Source organism: Lepidochelys olivacea, assembly GCF_965140295.1.
Source record: "Lepidochelys olivacea isolate rLepOli2 genome assembly, chromosome: 7".
Lineage (NCBI taxonomy): Eukaryota > Metazoa > Chordata > Testudines > Cheloniidae > Lepidochelys > Lepidochelys olivacea.
In genome coordinates this window covers 25,417,799-25,438,894 of record NC_140417.1, presented here as the reverse complement: position 1 = coordinate 25,438,894, position 21,096 = coordinate 25,417,799, and the positions used below count along the sequence as shown (strand labels likewise).

The following is a 21,096-nucleotide window of genomic DNA, read 5'->3' as shown; positions in this document are numbered from 1 at the left end:
TGCCTTCTCCACCTTCAGGGTCCAAGAACAATACACTCTGGGAGGGTATTGGCTCCAGAGTGAGGAAAAGGTCCTGGTTGCCGGGGAAAACGGATTCTCTGCTTGCCTGATGCGCATTCTCCCCCTCCTCCTCAAAATCCTTATTGGGTCCACGAAGAGCGTTGGGGTACTGGTAGGGTCCCACCCTAGAATGGCATTCAGCTGATCACAGAAGCAGCATGTCTGGGGCTCTGACCTGGAGCAACCGTTTGCCTCCTTTGTCTTTTGGTAGGCTTGCCTGAGCGCCTTAATTTTCATGTGGCACTGCTGTGTGTCCCTGGTGTAGCCTCTGTCCATCATGCCCTGTGCGATTTTGACATATATATCAACATTTCTTCTGCAGGAGTTCTGCCTGCAGATTCTTCTCCCCATACAGCAATCAGATCCAGTGTCTCCCATTCCCTCCATGCTGGAGCTCGTTTGCAATTCTGGGGGGACTGCATGGTCACCTGTTCCGCTGAGCTCGCCACGCTGACTAAACAGGAAATGAAATTCAAAAGTTCCCGGTGCTTTTCGTGTGTACCTGCCTAGTGCATCAGAGGTGAAAGTGCTGTCCAGAGAGGTCACATTGGAGCACTCTGGGATACATCCCAGAGGCCAATACCATCAAATTGCACAGCACTGCATCTACTGTACCCCAAATTCGACCCAGGAAAGTCTATTTTAGCACTACTCCCCTTGTCAGGGAAGAGTACAGGAGTTGATTTTAAGAGCCCTTCAGGTTGGCGGAAGGGGGTTGGTTGTGTAGACACATTCATTCCACAGTATGCATCCGATGAAGTGAGCTGTAGCTCACGAAAGCTTATGCTCAAATAAATTGGTTAGTCTCTAAGGTGCCACAAGTACTCCTTTTCTTTTTGAGAATACAGACTAACACGGCTGTTACTCTGAACCATTCATTATAAAATTCACCTAACCTGGCTAAATTCGACCTAACCTCGTAGTGTAGACCAGGCCTTAGTTTCCTCGTGTATGTTATTAATATAAGGCCCATCTTCCCTAATGTTCTAATGTCAAAGCAATGTTCTTTTCCAAGACAAAAAGGAAAGAAATCCAATGGGGTCACATGGTATGAAGATGAAATCTCCTTGAGGATGGAATCAGCCACAGAGAGAGGAGTCTGTCGGACCAAATATTTCCCTAGACCAGACTTAAAAATCAAATAGTGACTGTGGGGAAAAAGACCCTTTACTCTGATGATCAGGGGGTACCCCTTGTACAATAAGGGAGTTCTGCCTGATTCACCACCTGTAGAGGCTAAGGCAAGAGTCCACTTAACTGCCCTGTGTCTACAACAGCAGTAGCAACTCTCAGGGAGAACGACAGATACAGGACCAGGAGTCACAGAAAGCAGAAAACAGTGAACTCTCCACTCCTCCACAAGCTATTCTGTAGTTCCACAACAGGTGGATTGGAAGCTGAAGCTGTCTCCTTGCAGATGTACAGCCTGCATCCATGGTTTTCTTGAAGGCTGCAAATGTGTGTCTAGTTTATAGGGCCCTATATTTTTCATTTGAGAAGAACTGCTATTGATGAACAAATATATTAGAAAAATTACATTCTTATTTGAAATTTGCTTTCTGCCATTTTACCTTGCCTCCAGTCCCGGCAGGATCTGTAATTCTTTCAGGTTTTATATCTTTCATAACACAGACGGCAGCCATAACTAGTTTGACACCAGATGGAGGATTCTTCATTGATTTCACAATTGTTATATCAGATGGCTAAAACAAAAGTGACATTTAAAAAATAAAATGTATTGATTTACAGTTTTGTATCTCGTACACAAAATACATTAAGCTCAATATTCATAACAAAAGAAAAAAGTATTATCAATTTCTCATGACCAAGTAGCATATATGTAGTGAATAAAAACAGAAATGAAAGGAATTTTAACACTGCACACAATAAATATAAGAATAATTATAGGGTTTGTTTTTTTACAAGGGATGATTTGAAAACATATAGTTAATATTGCCTGAACACAAGAAAAATCCACCCTACAGCAACTTTTTCTTATACATGGGAGATCAAAATTAGATCAAGTTTAGTAAGTGTAAACAAACCATACAAAAATCCAAGACTAGGTCAAAAGATTTCTTTGGTACTTAACCCAAGGTGGCACACAAGAAATCTCATATGTTTGGCAAGTCCAAATGAACAGCTCCTGCAGGCATTTTCTCTACAATACTGTTCTAAAGTCTGGTAACTGAGTCATAATGGTGACTCTGAAAAATTCAAGATCCAGAAAATTCTTAGCCACATTATAATTTTAAAACAAAAATGTAAGCGCTGGATTCCTTGAATGGACATCCCTAAGCTTAGCTAGGTGGCGAAACTAAACACCAATGTTAATATGTCGATTTTGTGTAGTGCCTAATACAGCTCCAGTCCTGCCAATATGCTTGTGCTTAGCTTTAGGAATGTGATTAGTCCCATGAAAGAACTGAATCAGACTACATGTGAGAGTTAAGCATGTATAAATGTGTTTGTAAGATCTTAATCAGGATTCCTCTTCTCATCTAAGTTTTTTTGTGTAGTAATGGCCAGGTGGTTTCCTAAAGCAACAGATTTAGGGCCTAATCCTGAGATTAGGGCCTAATGCTGAGCATTTCCTGAGAGACCTCAACTTCCACTGACTTCATCAGGATTTGAGGGTGCTCAACATCTTGCAGGAGGAACACAGCTCCTTGCATGATCAGACCCACTCATTCCAAAAAGATGATAAAACAAAGATATACAGAGTGGTGCTCAAAGAAGTTTGTGACTAAGCAGATAGAGAAAACCTAAAGCTGAGATGGACCAGAAAAAAGAATAAAGGACAGAACCTAGTAGCTAGAGAGATGGGAGCCAGGGAAAGAAGGGAGAGTGACATACTGCCTTGGGAAAGTATTTATAAAGAAAGTCTAGGGACAAAAAAAAAAAAAAATCACACAGGCTTTCAACTCTCAAGCAGAGAAGATATCTGAAAACTGTTTTCTCAGAAGTACTTTCTGTGTCACATGACACAAACAAGTATGTTTTTTAACAGATTTCCTAAATTCAGAAGAAGAATTTGTGATTACCCAGATGTCAAAAACTGAGAATTTTAACCTTTTTCAAACCTTTTCTTCTTTTCTCCTTAATGTGTTCTTTGGCAAATAACCCAAAGTACACAGAAAAATTAAATAATTTTTTAAAGTGCCACTTTTAAAAATTTAGCTCGCCTTAAGGGTGTCAAGGGCAGAAAGTGCAGCCTCTAGCGCTGGAATTGCCTCTGCCAGGTCACTCTCACACTCATTCTTCAGTTCCTGGGCTTCCGCTGCTTTTTCTGTAGCAATCTCTTCATCTATTTTCACAGTTTTACTTTTTGCTTCCACTTCTGCCGATTCCTTCTCTATAATCTAAAGAAAACACTCATGAGCAGAATTTATCGAACTTGCCACTGAATGGTGTTTATTCAATCAACTGTCTGGGGCTATGACGTAGAGCATCTATAAAATAATTTTGGTTTACTTCTTTGTCTTTTTCAGTAGGTTAGTATTAGAATCATTATTAATTTATGTGACACTGACCTGCATAAAAAATTGTTTTCTCAAAATAAACTGAAAAGAAAAGATCTGTAGGTAATGGGAATTTTGTAGGAGTAACATAACATCTCTGTGGACCCACGTCAATAGCTAGCAGAATCAAACAAACATAAGCAGCCTTAGATTTGAAATTGGAACTGAGAGACATATAAAAGGTGTTCTTTGCACTAAATAAGGGCTTTATATCCCTACAATTTTGAAATTCCTACCAAGAAACCCATCACTACGTGCACTAAGATTGCAGTTACTACAAATAGCTGTTTTTACAATACTTTTACAGTGAAAAAGGCCACAAGTTTACCAGGCGATTTTTTTGTGCCTCATGCTGCAACTTAAAAATGGATTTGTAATGTAAAATGATTTTTACAGGCCCCTAGTCTGTAATATAGACTATACCTATTGTGCTTTTTATTTTTTTTTTTTGAGTGAAGAGGCCATCACTTGATTCAGGGCAATGACTCCCTCCCATTTCTGTCTATCTGACGACTAGTTTCCCTCAAAGCTTTTGGGTGTTGGGGACTCTGACCTGGAATGCAGATTTGTCAGAGAAGGCAGAATGTACTGGAATGCATTTTTAGAAAGCCATTTTTAAGTAACAGCCAAGTTGACAAAAACGTCAAGAAAGACTTCTGTCTATTTGGTACTACAGTTACTGTAAGAGCATCCACGTACATCTACTAAGAGAGAGTTAAACTACCAAAATCCATGAAATTTTAATGAGAGTTGGGCACCCTACTTCCTTAGGCTCTGTTGAAAACCCCAGCCTATAACCTTAGGCCATGTCTACACTAGTAGGACTTCAGTGGTACAGCTGCACTGGTATACTACACTGGCAAAGTGCTCCGAGCATGGATGCAGTTTATACCAGCAAAACTGAGCTTTTGCCAGTATAGCTTATTCCAGCCCCATTGAGCAAAACAAGCTATACTAGCAAAAGTGCAGTTTTATCTGTAAACTGCAATCACTAGGGGCTTTTGCCAGCATAGTTATATCAGTCAGGGAATCAAACCTCTGACCAGCATAGCTATACTGGCAGACGTTTTTAGTTTAGATAAAGCATCAATGTGTAACCACAGGCGCTTCAAAAACAAGAACAAAGCTTGTATCTTGAACTCATCTCCCTTGTAAGACAGACAGCATACGATAGCATAATTATACTACCCCTTTCAGGAATTCAGTGTAAAGCTCCTCCATGAATAACTGAGATTCTGAGGTATGGACAAATATATTGTACAGTAAGTACTCTTCATTAAAAACTAATTGCTTTGCAAGTGGCATTATGGATCTGTAATATTCACACAAACGCTGTACAATGTGCTTTCACGGGATTACTTAGGCTTTATCTACACTACAGAGGTAGGTCGACATAAGGCAGCTTATGTTGACCTAACTATGTTAGTGTTTACACTACATATCCTGCTGATATACGTGCTTTACTACACTGACATCATAACTCCACCTCCACGAGAGGGCTTACGTCAGTGTAGTTAGGGTGACACAGTGTCTGTGTAGACACTGTGTTTCTTATGTTGGCTGTTGGTTGTCATTCTTTTCCGCTGGAGCCGTGAAATTAAGAAGAAAGCGATCTCCCAAGCCAGGCTGCTACCAGGTTCTATCCAAGCCAGACTGCCACCCAGGCTCCCGGCTTGAGCTGCCGCCCGGGCTCCCCACTCTCCAGTGGGAGCCCTGCTGCCCCTCCTCCCAGGATCCCAGTTCCCCAATCCCCACTGGGAGCATGGCAGCTGACTGGACTCCAGGCGTGGATCTCCCTGCTGGAGGTGACAAGCCCCGGGTGGCTTCTCCTCTGCTCCTGGCTGGAAAAGGGGAGGCAAGAAGCCCAGGTGGTTGCCCTCTGCTCCTGGTTGGGAGTGTGAAGGCAAGAAGCCTGGGTGGCAGCTGGGCTCCCAGCAGGGAGCTGAATGGAGCTGAAAGCCCTGGTACTCAGCTCCCCACACTGCCCCTCTTCAGTTGGTGGAAATGCTCCTAATGAGGATGCACGCCACCAACAGAAGGAAGGTAATGTGGACACCAGCCACTGCAGTAATTACTGTGGTGGCTGTAAGTCGACCTAACAGATTGAGTTAAGACTGTAGCGTAGACATGCCCTCATATTAAGAAGGCAGCACAAAATGTGCATTTATATATTCAGTATTTTGGAGTTATACTACTCATTAATTAGTCTTCAGATCATACATAGGAATGGCCACACCTGACTATTCATGAGTCAAACTCAACAAAGCTGGTGCAAGACATTAAAAAGTATATCCTATGGAATTAGCTATGTCCATTATGCTCCCAAGGGGATTCATTCTTGCAGATTATTTCTGTCTTTTCTCCCCATCAGGATATCATTATGGGAGACAGCTTTACATTCTGCTGGGCTTTCATAGAGCTTTACCAGCAGGAGCCTCTAATGGGAACCCTACTTCCCCAGATTTCCTGGAAACCCCACCTTATCAACATGATAGTTTCTAATTAAAATAATAATTTAATCATTACAAATAACTCAAATTATGTATTTCAGCATTAAACAATATATTTGCTTAACTCTACCTTCATCATATTTGCATTATCCACTTTAGCCTCCTCCAGTTTGGGTTGCAGATCAACTAGTTCTTGCTTCATTTCACCAACCTAGATGGACATTTCTTTATAAAATTATCACAGTAGCAGTAAATGCTGATGCTAAAAATATAGCAAATAATAAGTGGAAAGTTTAACATTTAAATACAGTATAAAATCAAATATGGGTACTATATTTAAAAGAACCCCATAAAAACTTGTTATATTCCCTGAAAACAGGCTCAAACATTAGTGACAAGAACCTGTGGTTTAAAAATTAGAGAAACATCAGTACTATAAATACATAAAATTACTACATATAAGAACAGTGGGTGAAATCCCATTGATTTTAAATGGGGCCAGGATTTGATTTAGTGATATTGATTTTAATAATTTAAGCAAGGCTTTTATATCAAAACAAAGAAAACACTGCAGAAAGATTAATATTATAGTGCTCAATCCTGCAGCCCTTTGGTTTCATGGAGTCACATCCATGCAAGCACTTACTTAGACTGTAAGTTCTTTGGAGTACAGACCATCCCTTTATTATATATTTGCATAGTGCCTAGTACAGTGGAGCCGCTGTCTCTAGGCACTATCACAATATAAATAAACAAACAATGATGTCTGCAGAAAAATGGAAAAGTCCGTTTATCTTGGTCTTATGTTTTAAGACTGTGCTAAAAGCAGTGACCAGTGAGATACACTTTGCATGAAGGGAATGACATAGGTCACAATTCCTGGGTATAAAAGACAAAAAAAACAGGCTGTTCAGGTATGGTCCATGTAGGTATACGTATTTTCTACATACGAAGAAAAATATCCTGGCTCTATTTTTAAGATTGCAGCCTACTTTAAAACGTAGTAGTCTTTGGCCTTGCCTACACTATGAAATTACTCCGATTTTACAGAAGTCGATTTTTGGGAACAGATTGTATGAAGTTGAGTGCATGCGTCCACACTAAGCACATTAATTCGGTGGTGTGCGTTCACAGTACCGTGTCAAGCGTCGACATTGCGAGAGGTGCACTGTGGGTTCCTATCCCACAGCTCCCGCAGTCCCTGCTGCCCATTGGAATACTGGGCTGAGCTCCCAATGCCTGATAGGGCCAAAAATTTGTTGCGGGTGGTTATGGGTAAATGTCATCAGTCAACCCTCCCTCCATGAAAGCAACGGCAGACAATCATTTTGCGCCCTTTTCCCTGGGTTGCCCGAGCAGACGCCATAGCACGGCAAGCATGGAGCCCATTCAGCTCACTGCAGCAGTTATGACCATTATAAACACCTCGCGCATTATCATGCAGTTTATGCGGAACCAGACCCTGAAAAACCAGGCGAGGAGGCGACAGCAGCGTGGTGACGAGAGTGATGAGGACATGGACAAAGATTTCTCTAAAACCACAGTCCCCAGAAATTTGGAGATCATGGTGTTAATGGGGCAGGCTCATGCCATGGAACGCCGATTCTGGGCTCAGGAAACAAGCACAGACTGGTGGGACCGCATAGTGTTGCAGGTTTGGGATGATTCCCAGTGGCTCCGAAACTTTTGCATGCATAAGGGCACTTTCATGGAACTTTGTGACTTGCTTTCCCCTGCCCTGAAAAGCGCAAGAATACCAAGTTGAGAGCAGCCCTCACAGTTGAGAAGAGAGTGGCAATAGCCCTGCGGAAGCTTGCAACGCCATACAGCTACCGGTCGTTGGGAATCAATTTGGAGTGGGCAAATCTACTGTGGGGGCTGCTGTGATGCAAGTAGCCAACACAATCATTGAACTGCTGCTATCAAAGGTAGTGACTCTGGGAAATGTGCAGGTCATAGTGGATGGCTTTGCTTCAATGGGATTCCCTAACTGTAGTGGGACTATAGATGGAACGCATATCCCTGTCTTGGGACCGGACCACCAAGGCAGCCAGTACATAAACCGAAAGGGGTACTTTTCAATGGTGCTGCAAGCACTGGTGGATCACAAGGGATGTTTCACCAACATCAACGTGGGATGGCTGGGAAAGGTTCATGATGCTCGCGTCTGCAGGAACTCTGGTCTGTTTAAACGACTGCAGAAAGGGATTTACTTCCCAGACCAGAAAATAACTGTTGGGGATGTTGAAATGCCTATTGTTATCCTTGGAGATCCAGCCTACCCCTTAATGCCATGGCTCATGAAGCCGTACACAGGCACCCTGGACAGTAGTAAGGAGCTGTTCAACTATAGGCTGAGCAAGTGCAGAATAGTGGTAGAATGTGCATTTGGACGTTTAAAGGGTCGCTGGTGCAGTTTACTGACTCACTCAGACCTCAGCGAAACCAATATTCCAATTGTTATTGCTGCTTGCTGCTGTGTGCTCCACAATCTCTGTGAGAGTAAGGGGGAGATGTTTATGGCGGGGTGGGAGGCTGAGGCAAATCACCTGGTCACTGAATACGCACAGCCAGACACCAGGATGATTAGAAGAGCACAGCAGGAAGCTGCATATCAGAGAAGCTTTGAAAACCAGGTTCATGACTGGCCAGGGTACCTTGTGACACTTCTGTTTGTTTCTCCTTGATGAAAACCCAACCCCTTGGTTGACTAATTCCCTGTTAGCCACCTGCCCTCCCCACTTTGATCACAGCTTGCTTGCAAAGGAAATAAAGTCACTATCATTTAAAAACCATGTATTCTTTATTAATTGATTATAAAAATAGGGAGATAACTCACAAGGTAGCCCGGGCGGGGTGTGGGAGGAGGGTAGGAGGGAAGAAAAAGGCCACTTCAAAACTTGTTGAATGACAGCCTTCTGTTGCTTGGGCTGTCCACTGGGGTGGAGTGGTTGGGTGCCCGGAGCCCCCTCCACCCCCTCCGCGTTCTTGGGTGTCTGGGTGAGGAGGCTATGGAACTTGGGGAGGAGGGAAGGTGGTTAAACAGGGGCTGCAGCAGCAGTCTGTGATTCTGCTGCCGTTCCTGAACCTCCACCAGATGCCAGAGCATGTCCGTTTGATTCTGCAGTAGCTCCAGCGTTGCATCCTGCCTCCTCTCATCTTCCTGCTGCCACCTCTCATCTTGATCATCCCTCCTGTCCTCATATTCATTGGCTTCTTTCCTGTACTGTGCTACTGTGTCCCTCCACACATTCTGCTGAGCTCTGTCAGTGCCGGACGACTGCATGAACTCAGAGAACATTTCATCGCATGTGCGGTTTTTTTGCCGCCTTATCTGAGATAGCCTTTGGGACAGAGGAGGGAGGCTTGAAACATTTGCAGCTGTGGGAGGAAAAAAAGGGAGTGAAGTATTTAAAAAGATACATTTTACAGAACAATGGCTATACTCTTTCACAGTGAACAACACTATTCACTTGACATAGCACATGTGATTTCAGTACAAGGCAGCATTTTGCATCTTATATTGAGTGCCGGCGGCTTTGGTGTTAGAGATAACACATGCAGTGCCAGGCAACAGAATTCGGCTTGCAGGCGGCCATGGTAAGCCATAGTCTTTTGGCTTCTGCAACCTTCATAACAGCAGCGCCCTCCTTTCCTATACCAAGCAAAGCTCGTTGAGTTGGCCATTTAGTGCTGCAGTTTTTGTGTTAACGTGCAGCTGCAGAAACCAAACTAACCCCCCTGCCCATCCAATTCTCTGGGATGATCGCTTTACCCCTCCCCCCACCATGTGGCTGGTATCAGGGAAGATCACTGCTAGCCAAACGCGAACAGCTCAGCGCTAATGGCCCCCACCCCCTACTGCTTGGCTAACTGCAGGGAGGATTTCTTTTCAGCCACAGGCAAACAGCCCAGTAGGAACGGCCACCTCTGAATGTCCCCTTAATTAAATTCCCTGTATTTCAACCAGGTTACCATGAACGATATCACAGGATACCTGAGGATAGTACAGAGAGATAAAGAATGGATGTTGCTTGAATGCCAGCAAACACTGGGGACCATACACTGCCAGGCTTTGTCATGTAATGAGATCAGATTACTTGCTACTAGCATGGTGTGGTAAAGTGTCCTACCATGGAGGACGGAATAAGGCTGCTCTCCCCAGAAACCTTCTGCAAAGGCTTTTAGAGTTTCATGGAGCTTTTAGAGCTTCATGGAGATGTCCCTGGAGGATTTCCGCTCCATCCCCAGACACGTTAACAGACTTTTCCCAGTAGCTGTACTGGCCACAAATACATCCCAAGTCCTCAGGACAAATTAATCATTAAAAAACGCTTGCTTTTAAAATATGTATTATATTTAAAAAGGTACACTCACCCAGAGGTCCCTTCTCCGGCTTGGTTGAGTTGGGAGGCTATTTCAGTCAGGGTGATAAAAAGATCCTGGCTGTCAGGAAGAATGGTGTACTGTGTGCTCTCCTCAAGCTTGGTCGTCCTCCTCCTCATCTTCCCCGTCCGTAAAATCCTCAGGCATGGCGGAGAGTACCCCGTTATCAGAGTCCACGGACAGGGGTGGGGTAATGGTGGCGGCCCCCCCTAGAATTGCTTGCAGCTCAGCGTAGAAGAGGCACGTCTGGGGCTCTGTCCCGGAGCGTCTGTTTGATTGTTTGGTTTTCTGGTATGCTTGTCTGAGCTACATAAGTTTCACGTGGCACCGTGTTGAGTCCCTGCTGTAGCCTCTGTCCATCATGGCCTTGGACATTTTTTGAAATGTTTTGGCATTTCATCTTTTGGAACATAGTTCTGATAGCACGGATTCGTCTCCCCATACAGCAATCAGATCCAGTACCTCCCGTTTGGTCCATGCTGGAGCTCTTTTTCGATTCTGGGACTGCATGGTCACCTGTGCTGATGAGCTCGCCTGGCCAAACACGAAATGATATTCAAAAGTTCCCGGAGCTTTTCCTGTACACCTGAACAATGCATCCGAGTTCAGAGTGCTGTCCAGAGCGGTCACAATGGTGCACTGTGGGATAGCTCCGTCGAATTGTGTCCACACTAACCCTAATTTGAAACGGTGATGTCGATTTCAGCGCTAATCCCCTCATCGGGGAGGAGTACAGAAATCTATTTTAAGAGCCCTTTATGTCGACAAAAAAATGGCTTCGTTGTGTGGACAGGTGCAGGGTTAATTTGATTTAATGCCGCTAATTTCAACATAAACTCGTAGTGTAGACCAGGCCTTTGACTGACTGCAAATTTAATGAGGAAGTGAGAGATGAGTTGATGAAGCAGTGTTTGGATCCAGATCAGGTTTAGTACAGAGTTTGAGATCTGAGTCTGAGGCAAAATCAGGGTTAGGGTTCACATTTGGATTAGTCCATGCCATTATCTCACAAATTGTTCTCTGAGGACTTGTCTACATGGGTTGTATGTGTGTCTATGTGTTAATCTGCATTAATTTGAATTAATCTGATATGAAAATGCCTGAGTACACATGACACAAATCATGACAGCGCATTGACTCCAGATTCATTGCCAACACTGGAATCCTCTTTTAAAGTGCATTAATTTCAATGAGAATTGAATTAATGTGTTGTATTATTCATGTTCATGGACTGCTGCTGTGCACTACTTGGCAGTTCTCCAACTGCTATCCCATGCTGTTTGTGAGTGTCCATTACTGATCTGTGTACCTGTGTGCCTTTCACTATTCTGGGAAGTTGACCTGATGTACAAAGCTCTGTGAAAACTGGTACAAGGGCCAGAATTTGCCTTTCTGCTCCTGGATTCAAATACATCAGCATTGCTGTGATATAGAGTCATAGAGTTTAAGGTCAGAAGGGACCACCAGATCATCTAGCCTGACCTCCTGTATATTACAGGATGCCATCACCACCACCACCCGTGTACTAAGTCCAGCAACTGAAAATTAGACAAAATATTACAGCCCACAAAAGACTGGACTGTGCCACAAGCAGAGAATAGGAGGGGCCGAGGTGCACCAGTGCTCAAGCCCTAAAATAGCAAGGAAATGATTAATTGTTACATACCCAGATAATCCTGGCAAGTGACCGACACCCACATGCTGCAGTGAAAGGCGAAAAAACCCCAAGGTCACTCCCAATTTGACCTGGGAGAAAATTCCTTCCCAACCCCACACATGGTAATCAGTTAGAGCCTGAAAATGTGAGCAAGAATCAGCCAGCAAAGCACATGAGAGAGAGACTGCTCAGTGCCACCTTATAGCCCTGGCTCTTCCCATCCAATGTCCCATCTCCAGCCAGGGCCATTCCTGATGCCTCACAGGAAGAAGATAAAAAACATCTCTCAGAATACATTGAGGGTGGGGGGAATCCCTTCCTGACCCCTGCTGAAACCCTGAAGCATGAACTCTGGGAACAAAAAACATAAACCAGAAATGAGTCCCAGGGCTGTTGAGCCCTGCCCCACCATACAATTGCACTCATAAATTTGTCTAGCTCTCTCTTAAAACTAATTAAGCTATTTGCCCACACAATTCCTATTGGGCTATCACTCCAGAAGCCTTATAATATGCCTCAAGCAGCCACTTGGAGTGTGTTGAGACCCTTGATCTCAATCTGTTAGTACAGCAAACTCTTGTGGACAAACACTGGAATAAAGATATTTTTGTGTACATTGCTGAGCAGATCTCCATGAGGGTTCACAACCAGGATGCTGACTGTCACGGATTGTGGGGGAGTCAGGGCCATGCACGCCCCACTTCCTGTGATTCACCGTGACTCTCAACCAGCCACTAAAACAGAAGGTTTATTAGATTACAGGAACACAGTCCAAAATAGAGCTTGTAGGTACAGACAACAGGACCCGCTCAGTCAGATCCATCTTGGGGGGCAGGGAGCCCAGACCCTGGTGCTGGGCCTCCCTCCGTTTCCCCAGCCAGCTCCAAACTGACACTCCCCCCAGCCTCTCCTCTGGCCTTTGTCTCTCTCGTGGGCAAGACGACCATCTGATCTTTTTTCTCCAACACTTTCAGATGGCATCTTGCAGGGGAGGGGCCCAGGCCATCGGCCGTTCTCTGTGCAGACACCTGCACATCCCTTCCCTCTAGGGCTCTACAAAAATCACACACCCTTATCCCCCGACCTAGATACTTAAGAAATGCACAGGGGAACTGAGGCACCCACACAGTATTCAGAGAAAACAAGTTTTTTCCTGCAGCTTCCCACCTATTCCACAAACAGCACCACCTTTCTTTCAGACAGCTCAATGTACACTTCACTACCATTCCACAACTACTGACGTAATAGTTAAACAGTTACTTCCTTCTGTCCAAGTGACCTTTGAATGGCTTCTTTAACCAGGGAAATAGAGAATAAACTGGGTCTCTCGCCAGATAGTTGAAGCAATCTCCACACCATTAATATCCATAGTGAGCTTGGATGCAAACTGTCCTTTCTCCATTAAGGTAAACTGAAGTGAATTCTCGAAGATCCTGGTACTGTGGACCCTTCCAGACCACCCTCTATTTACGTTAATAAGCCTGCCACAGTGATCAACCAGTCCTTAAAGCACCAGGCAGAAATACCCCTTTCTGTTTATAAACTCTGAGCTCTGGTACAGGGGGCAAATAATAGGCACACAGGTCCCATCAACTGCTCCAATACAGTATGGAAACCCAGGCGTGCAAAGCCATCAAACTCCTGAGCACTACCAAGCTTTATAACCTGGTGCAATAGTACCTTATGCATGGCATCGCACATCTGCATAACAATGGCATCAGCAGTCAATCTCCCTACACCTAATTGGTTGGTTACAAATCAATAACACTTGTGAGTGGCCAGCTTCCGATGGCATTGGCAACCTGCTTCTCAACAGGTATAGGGCACTCCTCACTGTGGATTAAATCCCTTGTGTAGACAAGCCCTGAGATTTCTGCCCAAAATAAAACCTGAATTGTGAAAATCTTATAAGACCTCCTGTTCTCATGATACTTCTGATATTCTGGCACCAAAGCTTACATGCATAGCTATTCTGATGAGGTTTTTGGCTACATCTGAGCCAAAACTGAAAAATAAATTCTCTGCTATTTTTAGAGAGAGAAGGTGGATGAGGTAATATCTTTTATTGGACCAACTTTTGTTGGTGAGAGAGACAAGCATTCAAGCTACACAGACCACTTCTTAATCCAAAACCAAACCCATAGGGGTTGTTTCAGGTGTAGTAATTGGAATCTAGCTCCCACCTTGGAAATTTTAAGGTTTTGATTTGAGGTTCTGCTTTTGGCTTGTCTCTATAGAACTGTTTCTGAGTTCAATTTCTGCCTGTTCTAACATGTGTATCTACTCACCTGAGATTCAGCAAAAGCTAGTTTATCTAGTCCATTAGTATAACCCTTTTTGGCTTTCATCACAGTATCCCGTTTTTGAGTTAAAAGTTGCTGGAAGGCAGCAATGAGTTCAAGATAAGAAGTAGGAGTGACATAGTTATGTCGTCTCAGGGTTTCCAAGAATCTATGGAAAAGAAAGATAATCTTTCTAACTACAGTTAATGAAACATAAAAGGGGTGGAAAATAAAAAGTGTGACAACTAACAGGAATGATCCATTTGTTTCAAAAATAAAAATGTCACACAAACATGTTCTAAACTTGCACAGTTCTTCAAATTTACAACTTCACAGTACAGAAATTATCAGTAATGACGGTGACTAAACTACCTTACTAAGTAATGTGGTCCATCACCTAATTGCCTTAATTGTTAACAAATGTTCTCTAACCTAGTACTTTATTTTTAATTTTAGATTATTCTTAATTTTACCACTTTTGATAGCATAAAAAGTCTCATCTTATCCTCCTTATACCTTTATTTATATAAAATATCACCCCGTTTTTTAAAAATATACAAAACTAACTTTTCAGAGAGTGACAAAACAGAAGTATGGAAGTGTTTACAGATGGGCACCACTTCTTGACGTTCATTGTCTGTGAGCTGAAGTGTTTCTAAGAATTTATTAGCCACACGTTCAAGGGCATCTTCAGGCCATGGCTGAAAAAAAAGGCAGAGGGAGGAAATAAAATGTAGGTGTTACCACTCATGATTTGTGCAAAGACGTAATTTTTACATTTTGGAACAAGCAATTTCTTTAATGCGTCCAACAAATTATGTCTCAAGAAATGGTTTGCTGGAGGCTAATCAATAGATCTAGCTGCAGTTTAATTGCTGATAACACCATTTGTAAGGACTGTTGCCTTTAGCAATTAAAGGTAATTATCCAGGTTTTAGTTCTGCTAAGGAATCTCTATCTTCAGTTTTTCCCAGCAGCATAGGAAAACACTGTGCAGCATCACAAAGTGAAATCTCCCCCACACTTGTCAGCCATTCCAAATTGCTTACACCTTTGCTTCCAACTTGTTGATCCTGTAAACTGGCAACAGAAATTATGAACGTATTACTTTTTCACCCAACTGATTTTGTTAACAAAAAAAATCTAGGTTAATTATACACTGTTATATTGGAACCAAGATTCAGATGTGAACAACTATTTTAAAATCTTGAATGCCTTGAGACACAGCACATCATATATTATCTGATTAAACAAAACAATCAATAATCATCAGATGAAGGAATGAAGCATCATTAGAGAGCAAGTTGTTGATGACAGAGTAACACTAGGAACAACCGTGCTGAAACTGGTCAGCCCCTACAATATTCTGCATCTCGACATTCTAATTTTTTTAAATTATTTTTTAGCTTTACCTGTAACAGGGTGAAATATCAAATAGTTTCTCAAAAACATGAGTGAGGATGACTTGTTATACTTTAAATATTTTGAGAGAGGCTGACCCCTGCTAGCCAGAGGGTAGAAGGGAAACATAATGGGGTATGAAAATACAGGTATTATTAGAAAACTGAAACCCTCTGTTGAGGCAGCAACATATTTTTACAAACCTGGAACCAGTCAATAGTACAACAATTGATGAGAGACGGGAATTGTCTCAGACGATTGCGGAAAGCATCTCCGATTGGGCTGAATGCTACCACAACGTGGAGATTTTCTTTGCAGCGGTTCACGAAGTAGGCAAACAAGGCCAGGGGACTGAGTTCATCATGTTTACTGCCAGCTTGAGCTACTGCACGAACTCCCTAGAGAATAATGGATGGGATGGGGAAGCCTGTGATTAATAACCTGTCATTAAATACTGTATTTCAAAATTATTTAAATCATCCTTTTTTGACATCACATGATCTAAAATGTAGTATAGGTAAAATAAGACAAAACCTGCTAATAAACAGAATAAAATTAGAAAAACAGAACAATAAGCAAATAATATTTGGGGGTGCCACACTCGTAGTTATCTAAAAGAAAAGGAGTACTCGTGGCACCTTAGAGACTAACAAATTTGTTTGAGCATAAGCTTTTGTGAGCTACAGCTCACTGCCTCCGATGAAGTGGGCTGTAGCTCACGAAAACTTATGCTCAAATAAATTTGTTAGTCTCTAAGGTGCCACAAGTACTCCTTTTCTTTTTGCGAATACAGACTAACACGGCTGCTACTCTGAAACCTGTCGTATTTATCTGTAACTCTGCCACCACTATTCTAGAACTAATTTCCTGCTGGTTTGACCAATCTAGTATTCTAGATTAGGATAAAGATTAAACTGGTTAAAATGTGACCTTCTCTTTATGGGGAGGTTATAAATCACATTCTGAAAATCAGAATTTGAAATGGAACCTCCTCAGGCAATAAAGTATCTTAGCCTTTTATTAGTAACACAACAATAAGACAATTAAAATCAATCTTCAACCACTTACAAAAACATTTTAAAAGATATAAATTATTAATATAAATTAAAAAGGTGCAAATTATTATCCTCATTTTAAGGAAAGTCAATCTCATAAAAATCAATGTTCTTCTTCCTCTAATATACATTTTAAGTGCCATATACCACACCAACCTCCTAAACTACATTTCATAAAAATAAACAACTTACTGAAAGCATTTTTGAAAGTGATACTCAAAACAATTCTTTAAAAGGATGTGCAGTATTTACCTACAGGTAGAGAAGGATTCAAATGTCCAGATACACAAACATATCACATTTAATCATTTGCAAAAACTTTTCTTCAAAGAAGAAACCTTATATTCTGAATATATGAAGCATCTACACCGTTACTCTGTACTGTTCTTACAATACAATAAATACTGATCTCAATTAACTAACAATCCACAAAAAACAGATCATCCATTTCCCTAAAATTCAAAAGTTTTTTCCACAAAATATGACTATTTCACATAACCTAGCAATTATTTTTTAGAAATCTATAAAGTGGAAAGATAGATTGGTGATAGAATTATTTTGATTGAACATATTTTTATGAACAATGAATGAGTTTATCTCAACTGACATGCTGCAGAATAACTACCACATTTAAATGCTACATGGAAAAAAATTATTTGAAATTAAAGAATATATTCAAAAGAACTATGAAATTGAAACAGAACTATCCATAGCCAACCATCTTTAATAAATACTTGGTTAAAATGAAAAGATAATACCTTAAAAATCCAATCAATTAAAATCATCATATAATCTAACTTCTTTGCAAATTATATGGAATGCTGCTCTCAATATATTTATCAAACCACAATGAAAGAAATGTTTTTTTATAAATGTATCAAGTAACATAACTAATTAAATAAAAACATTTGTGCATGTACGGTGCATCAACTTCTATGAGTTTTGGAAATGTAACACCCTGATGGTTCATTAGTTGACATACCATGGACATGTGAAAAGATTAAGACCTAAATTTTCAAAATACTACTCTAATTTTGAATGTCCAACTTATGAAACCTAAGCCCTGATTTTTGGAAGTGCTAAGCACTCAAAATGTGTGAACAGTATTCTGAAAATGGAAAAGGAGTACTTTTGGCAATTTAGAGACTAACAAATTTACTTGAGCATAAGCTTTCGTGAGCTACAGCTCACTTCATTAAGGTGCCACTAGTACTCCTTTTCTTTTTGCGAATACAGACTAACACGGCTGCTACTCTGTTAATTGTATCCAGTTTGCAAATTAATTCCAATTCAGCAGTGTCTTGTTGGAGTCTGTTTTTGAAGTTTTTTTGTTGAAGAATTGCTACATTTAGGTCTGTAATCGAGTGACCAAAGAGATTGAAGTGTTCTCTGACTGGTTTTTGAATGTTATAATTCTTGACGTCTGATTTGTGTCCATTTATTCTTTTACATAGAGGTTGTCCAGTTTGGCCAATGTACATGGCAGAGGGGCATTGCTGGCACATATCACATTGGTAGATGTGCAGGTGAACGAGCCTCTGATAGTGTGGCTGATGCGATTAGGCCCTATGATGGTGTCCCCTGAATAGATATGAGGACACAGTCAGCAACAGGCTTTGTTGCAAGGATAGGTTCCTGGGTTGGTGGTTCTGTTGTGTGGTGGGTGGTTGCTGGTGAGTATTTGCTTCAGGTTGGGGGGCTGCCTGTAAGCAAGGACTGGCCTGTCTCCCAAGATCTGTGAGAGTGATGGGTCGTCCTTCAGGATAGGTTGTAGATCCTTGATGATGCGTTGGAGAGGTTTTAATTGGGGGCTGAAGGTGATGGCTAGTGGCGTTCTGTTGTTTTCTTTGTTGGGCCTGTCCTGTAGTAGGTGACTTCTGGGTACTCTTCTGGCTCTGTCAATCTGTTTCTTCACTTCCGCAGGTGGGTATTGTAGTTGTAAGAATGGTTGATAGAGATCTTGTACGATACAAGATGCTCTACGATACAACTGCATTTGCTCCAACCCCTCAGACAGAGAAAAACACCTACAAGATCTCTATCAACCATTCTTACAACTACAATACCCACCTGCTGAAGTGAACAAACAGATTGACAGAGCCAGAAGAGTACCCAGAAGTCACCTACTACATGACAGGCCCAACAAAGAAAACAACAGAATGCCACTAGCCATCACCTTCAGCCCCCAATTAAAACCTCTCCAACGCATCATCAAGGAGCTACAACCTATCCTGAAGGACGACCCATCACTCTCACAGATCTTGGGAGACAGGCCAGTCCTCGCTTACAGACAGCCCCCTAACCTGAAGCAAATACTCACCAGCAACCACACACCACACAACAGAACCACTAACCCAGGAACCTATCCTTGCAACAAAGCCCGTTGCCAACTGTGTCCACATATCTATTCAGGGGACACCATCATAGGGCCTAATCGCATCAGCCACACTATCAGAGGCTCGTTCACCTGCACATCTACCAATGTGATATATGCCATCATGTGCCAGCAATGCCCCTCTGCCATGTACATTGGCCAAACTGGACAACCTCTATGTAAAAGAATAAATGGACACAAATCAGACGTCAAGAATTATAACATTCAAAAACCAGTCGGAGAACACTTCAATCTCTTTGGTCACTCGATTACAGATCTAAAAGTTGCAATTCTTCAACAAAAAGACTTCAAAAACAGACTCCAGCGAGCGACTGCTGAATTGGAATTAATTTGCAAACTGGATACAATTGACTTAGGCTTGAATAAAGACTGGGAGTGGATGGGTCATTACACAAAGTAAAACTATTTCCCCATGTTTATTCCGCCCCCCCACCCCACCGTTCCTCAGACGTTCTTGTCAACTGCTGGAAATGGCCCACCTTGATTATCACTACAAAAGGTATTTTCCCCCCCCGCTCTCCTGCTGGTAATAGCTCACCTTAAGTGATCACTCTGGTTACAGTGTGTATGGTAACACCCATTGTTTCATGTTATCTATGTATATAAATCTCCCCACTGTATTTTCCACTGAATGCATCCGATGAAGTGAGCTGTAGCTCACAAAAGCTTACGCTCAAATAAATTTGTTAGTCTCTAAGGTGCCACAAGTACACCTTTTCTTTTTGTGAATACAGACTAACACAGTTGCTACTCTGTATTCTGAAAATGTAGGTCTAACCCTATTCTGGGAAGATATAATTGATGACATACACTTTCTGCCCATTTCTGGCCTTGGTTATACTAGTGCACTTGCCACTGATTTCCATGTAAACTGCAGGGGTGCAGTGAAAAAGTGATTTGTGCTTTTATTATGGCATTCCACAAACAAAACAACCCTCCCCAACCACACACACCAACAATACACATACACCATCAAACAACGTCCTCCTACCTTTGTTTAAAAGGGATTGAAGTATGTTAAATGTGACATGCCACCAAAAGAAAAACAAGGAAATGCCTAGTTATGGGACATTTAATCATGCCCTAATGCCCACACAAGAAGCTTCTACTGACAGAGACAGACTACATAGTCCCAGAGAACTTATTTCTTCCTCCAAGTAATAAGAAAAAGTGCAAATCCATCATTACAAGCTCAGCAACATTAGCAAATATTGAGGGTTGGCATATAAGCACAAGTTACGTGTATAGTGTGTTATGTATGTGTGAGGAAAGCATGAGCTCAGAATTAAGGTTTGTACCAGAGGCAGGATGTATCAACCATCCCATTTTATAAACAAGTTAACACAATTTACAAGAAGATCTTGTGAAAACAAGATTTCATGAGATCCAGTAAAAGTCATTAAATGAACTGTACATATCCAAATGGGCACTTTAAAAAAATATATTGTTAAATTCTTGATGCAAAAATTTTGCAGTTTTGTTTTAAAATTGTGTTGCTGGGGCAAGTTAACTTATGGTTCCCCTTTTAAATTTACTATTTATTGTTAAACCACAATGAAAATAAGAGATTACATTTTAAGAGAAATATAGCCATTTTTTAAGGATACCTCCATAATGTCTTGTTTTTCATCTGCTGCAAAAAGATTAGGTACTTCTCCAGTATTGAGAACACTGTCAATATCTTCCAAGAAAGCTTCTTCTTTAATCTGTGTGTCTGTGATTATAAACACAGTTTTCAAGCCCTTCATGCCTGCACTCTTCAGAAGGTTCTATAAGGTTCAAAAAATTAACTTTAAGTCGATTTGAAAGTATGGCACACTCTGGAACACACTTCTTGAGAATTAAAACCAAAACACATGCATGTTAATCATGGGCGGTGGGTGAAACGT

General features: G+C 41.7%; 1 protein-coding gene across 1 annotated transcript in view; it reads right to left on the bottom strand.

Annotated features, from left to right (window-relative positions):
• Nucleotides 1–21,096, bottom strand: part of DNAH12 (dynein axonemal heavy chain 12) — a 172,930-nt gene that overhangs the window by 53,779 nt on the left and 98,055 nt on the right. The window contains exons 44-50 of the mRNA XM_084633689.1: nt 20,815–20,976; nt 15,961–16,155; nt 14,924–15,057; nt 14,363–14,525; nt 6,162–6,242; nt 3,246–3,422; nt 1,632–1,763 (exon numbers count right to left, since the gene is read on the bottom strand). Of these exons, the coding sequence (XP_084489815.1) occupies nt 1,632–1,763; nt 3,246–3,422; nt 6,162–6,242; nt 14,363–14,525; nt 14,924–15,057; nt 15,961–16,155; nt 20,815–20,976 (1,044 nt within the window). The remainder of the gene's footprint in view (nt 1–1,631; nt 1,764–3,245; nt 3,423–6,161; nt 6,243–14,362; nt 14,526–14,923; nt 15,058–15,960; nt 16,156–20,814; nt 20,977–21,096) is intronic.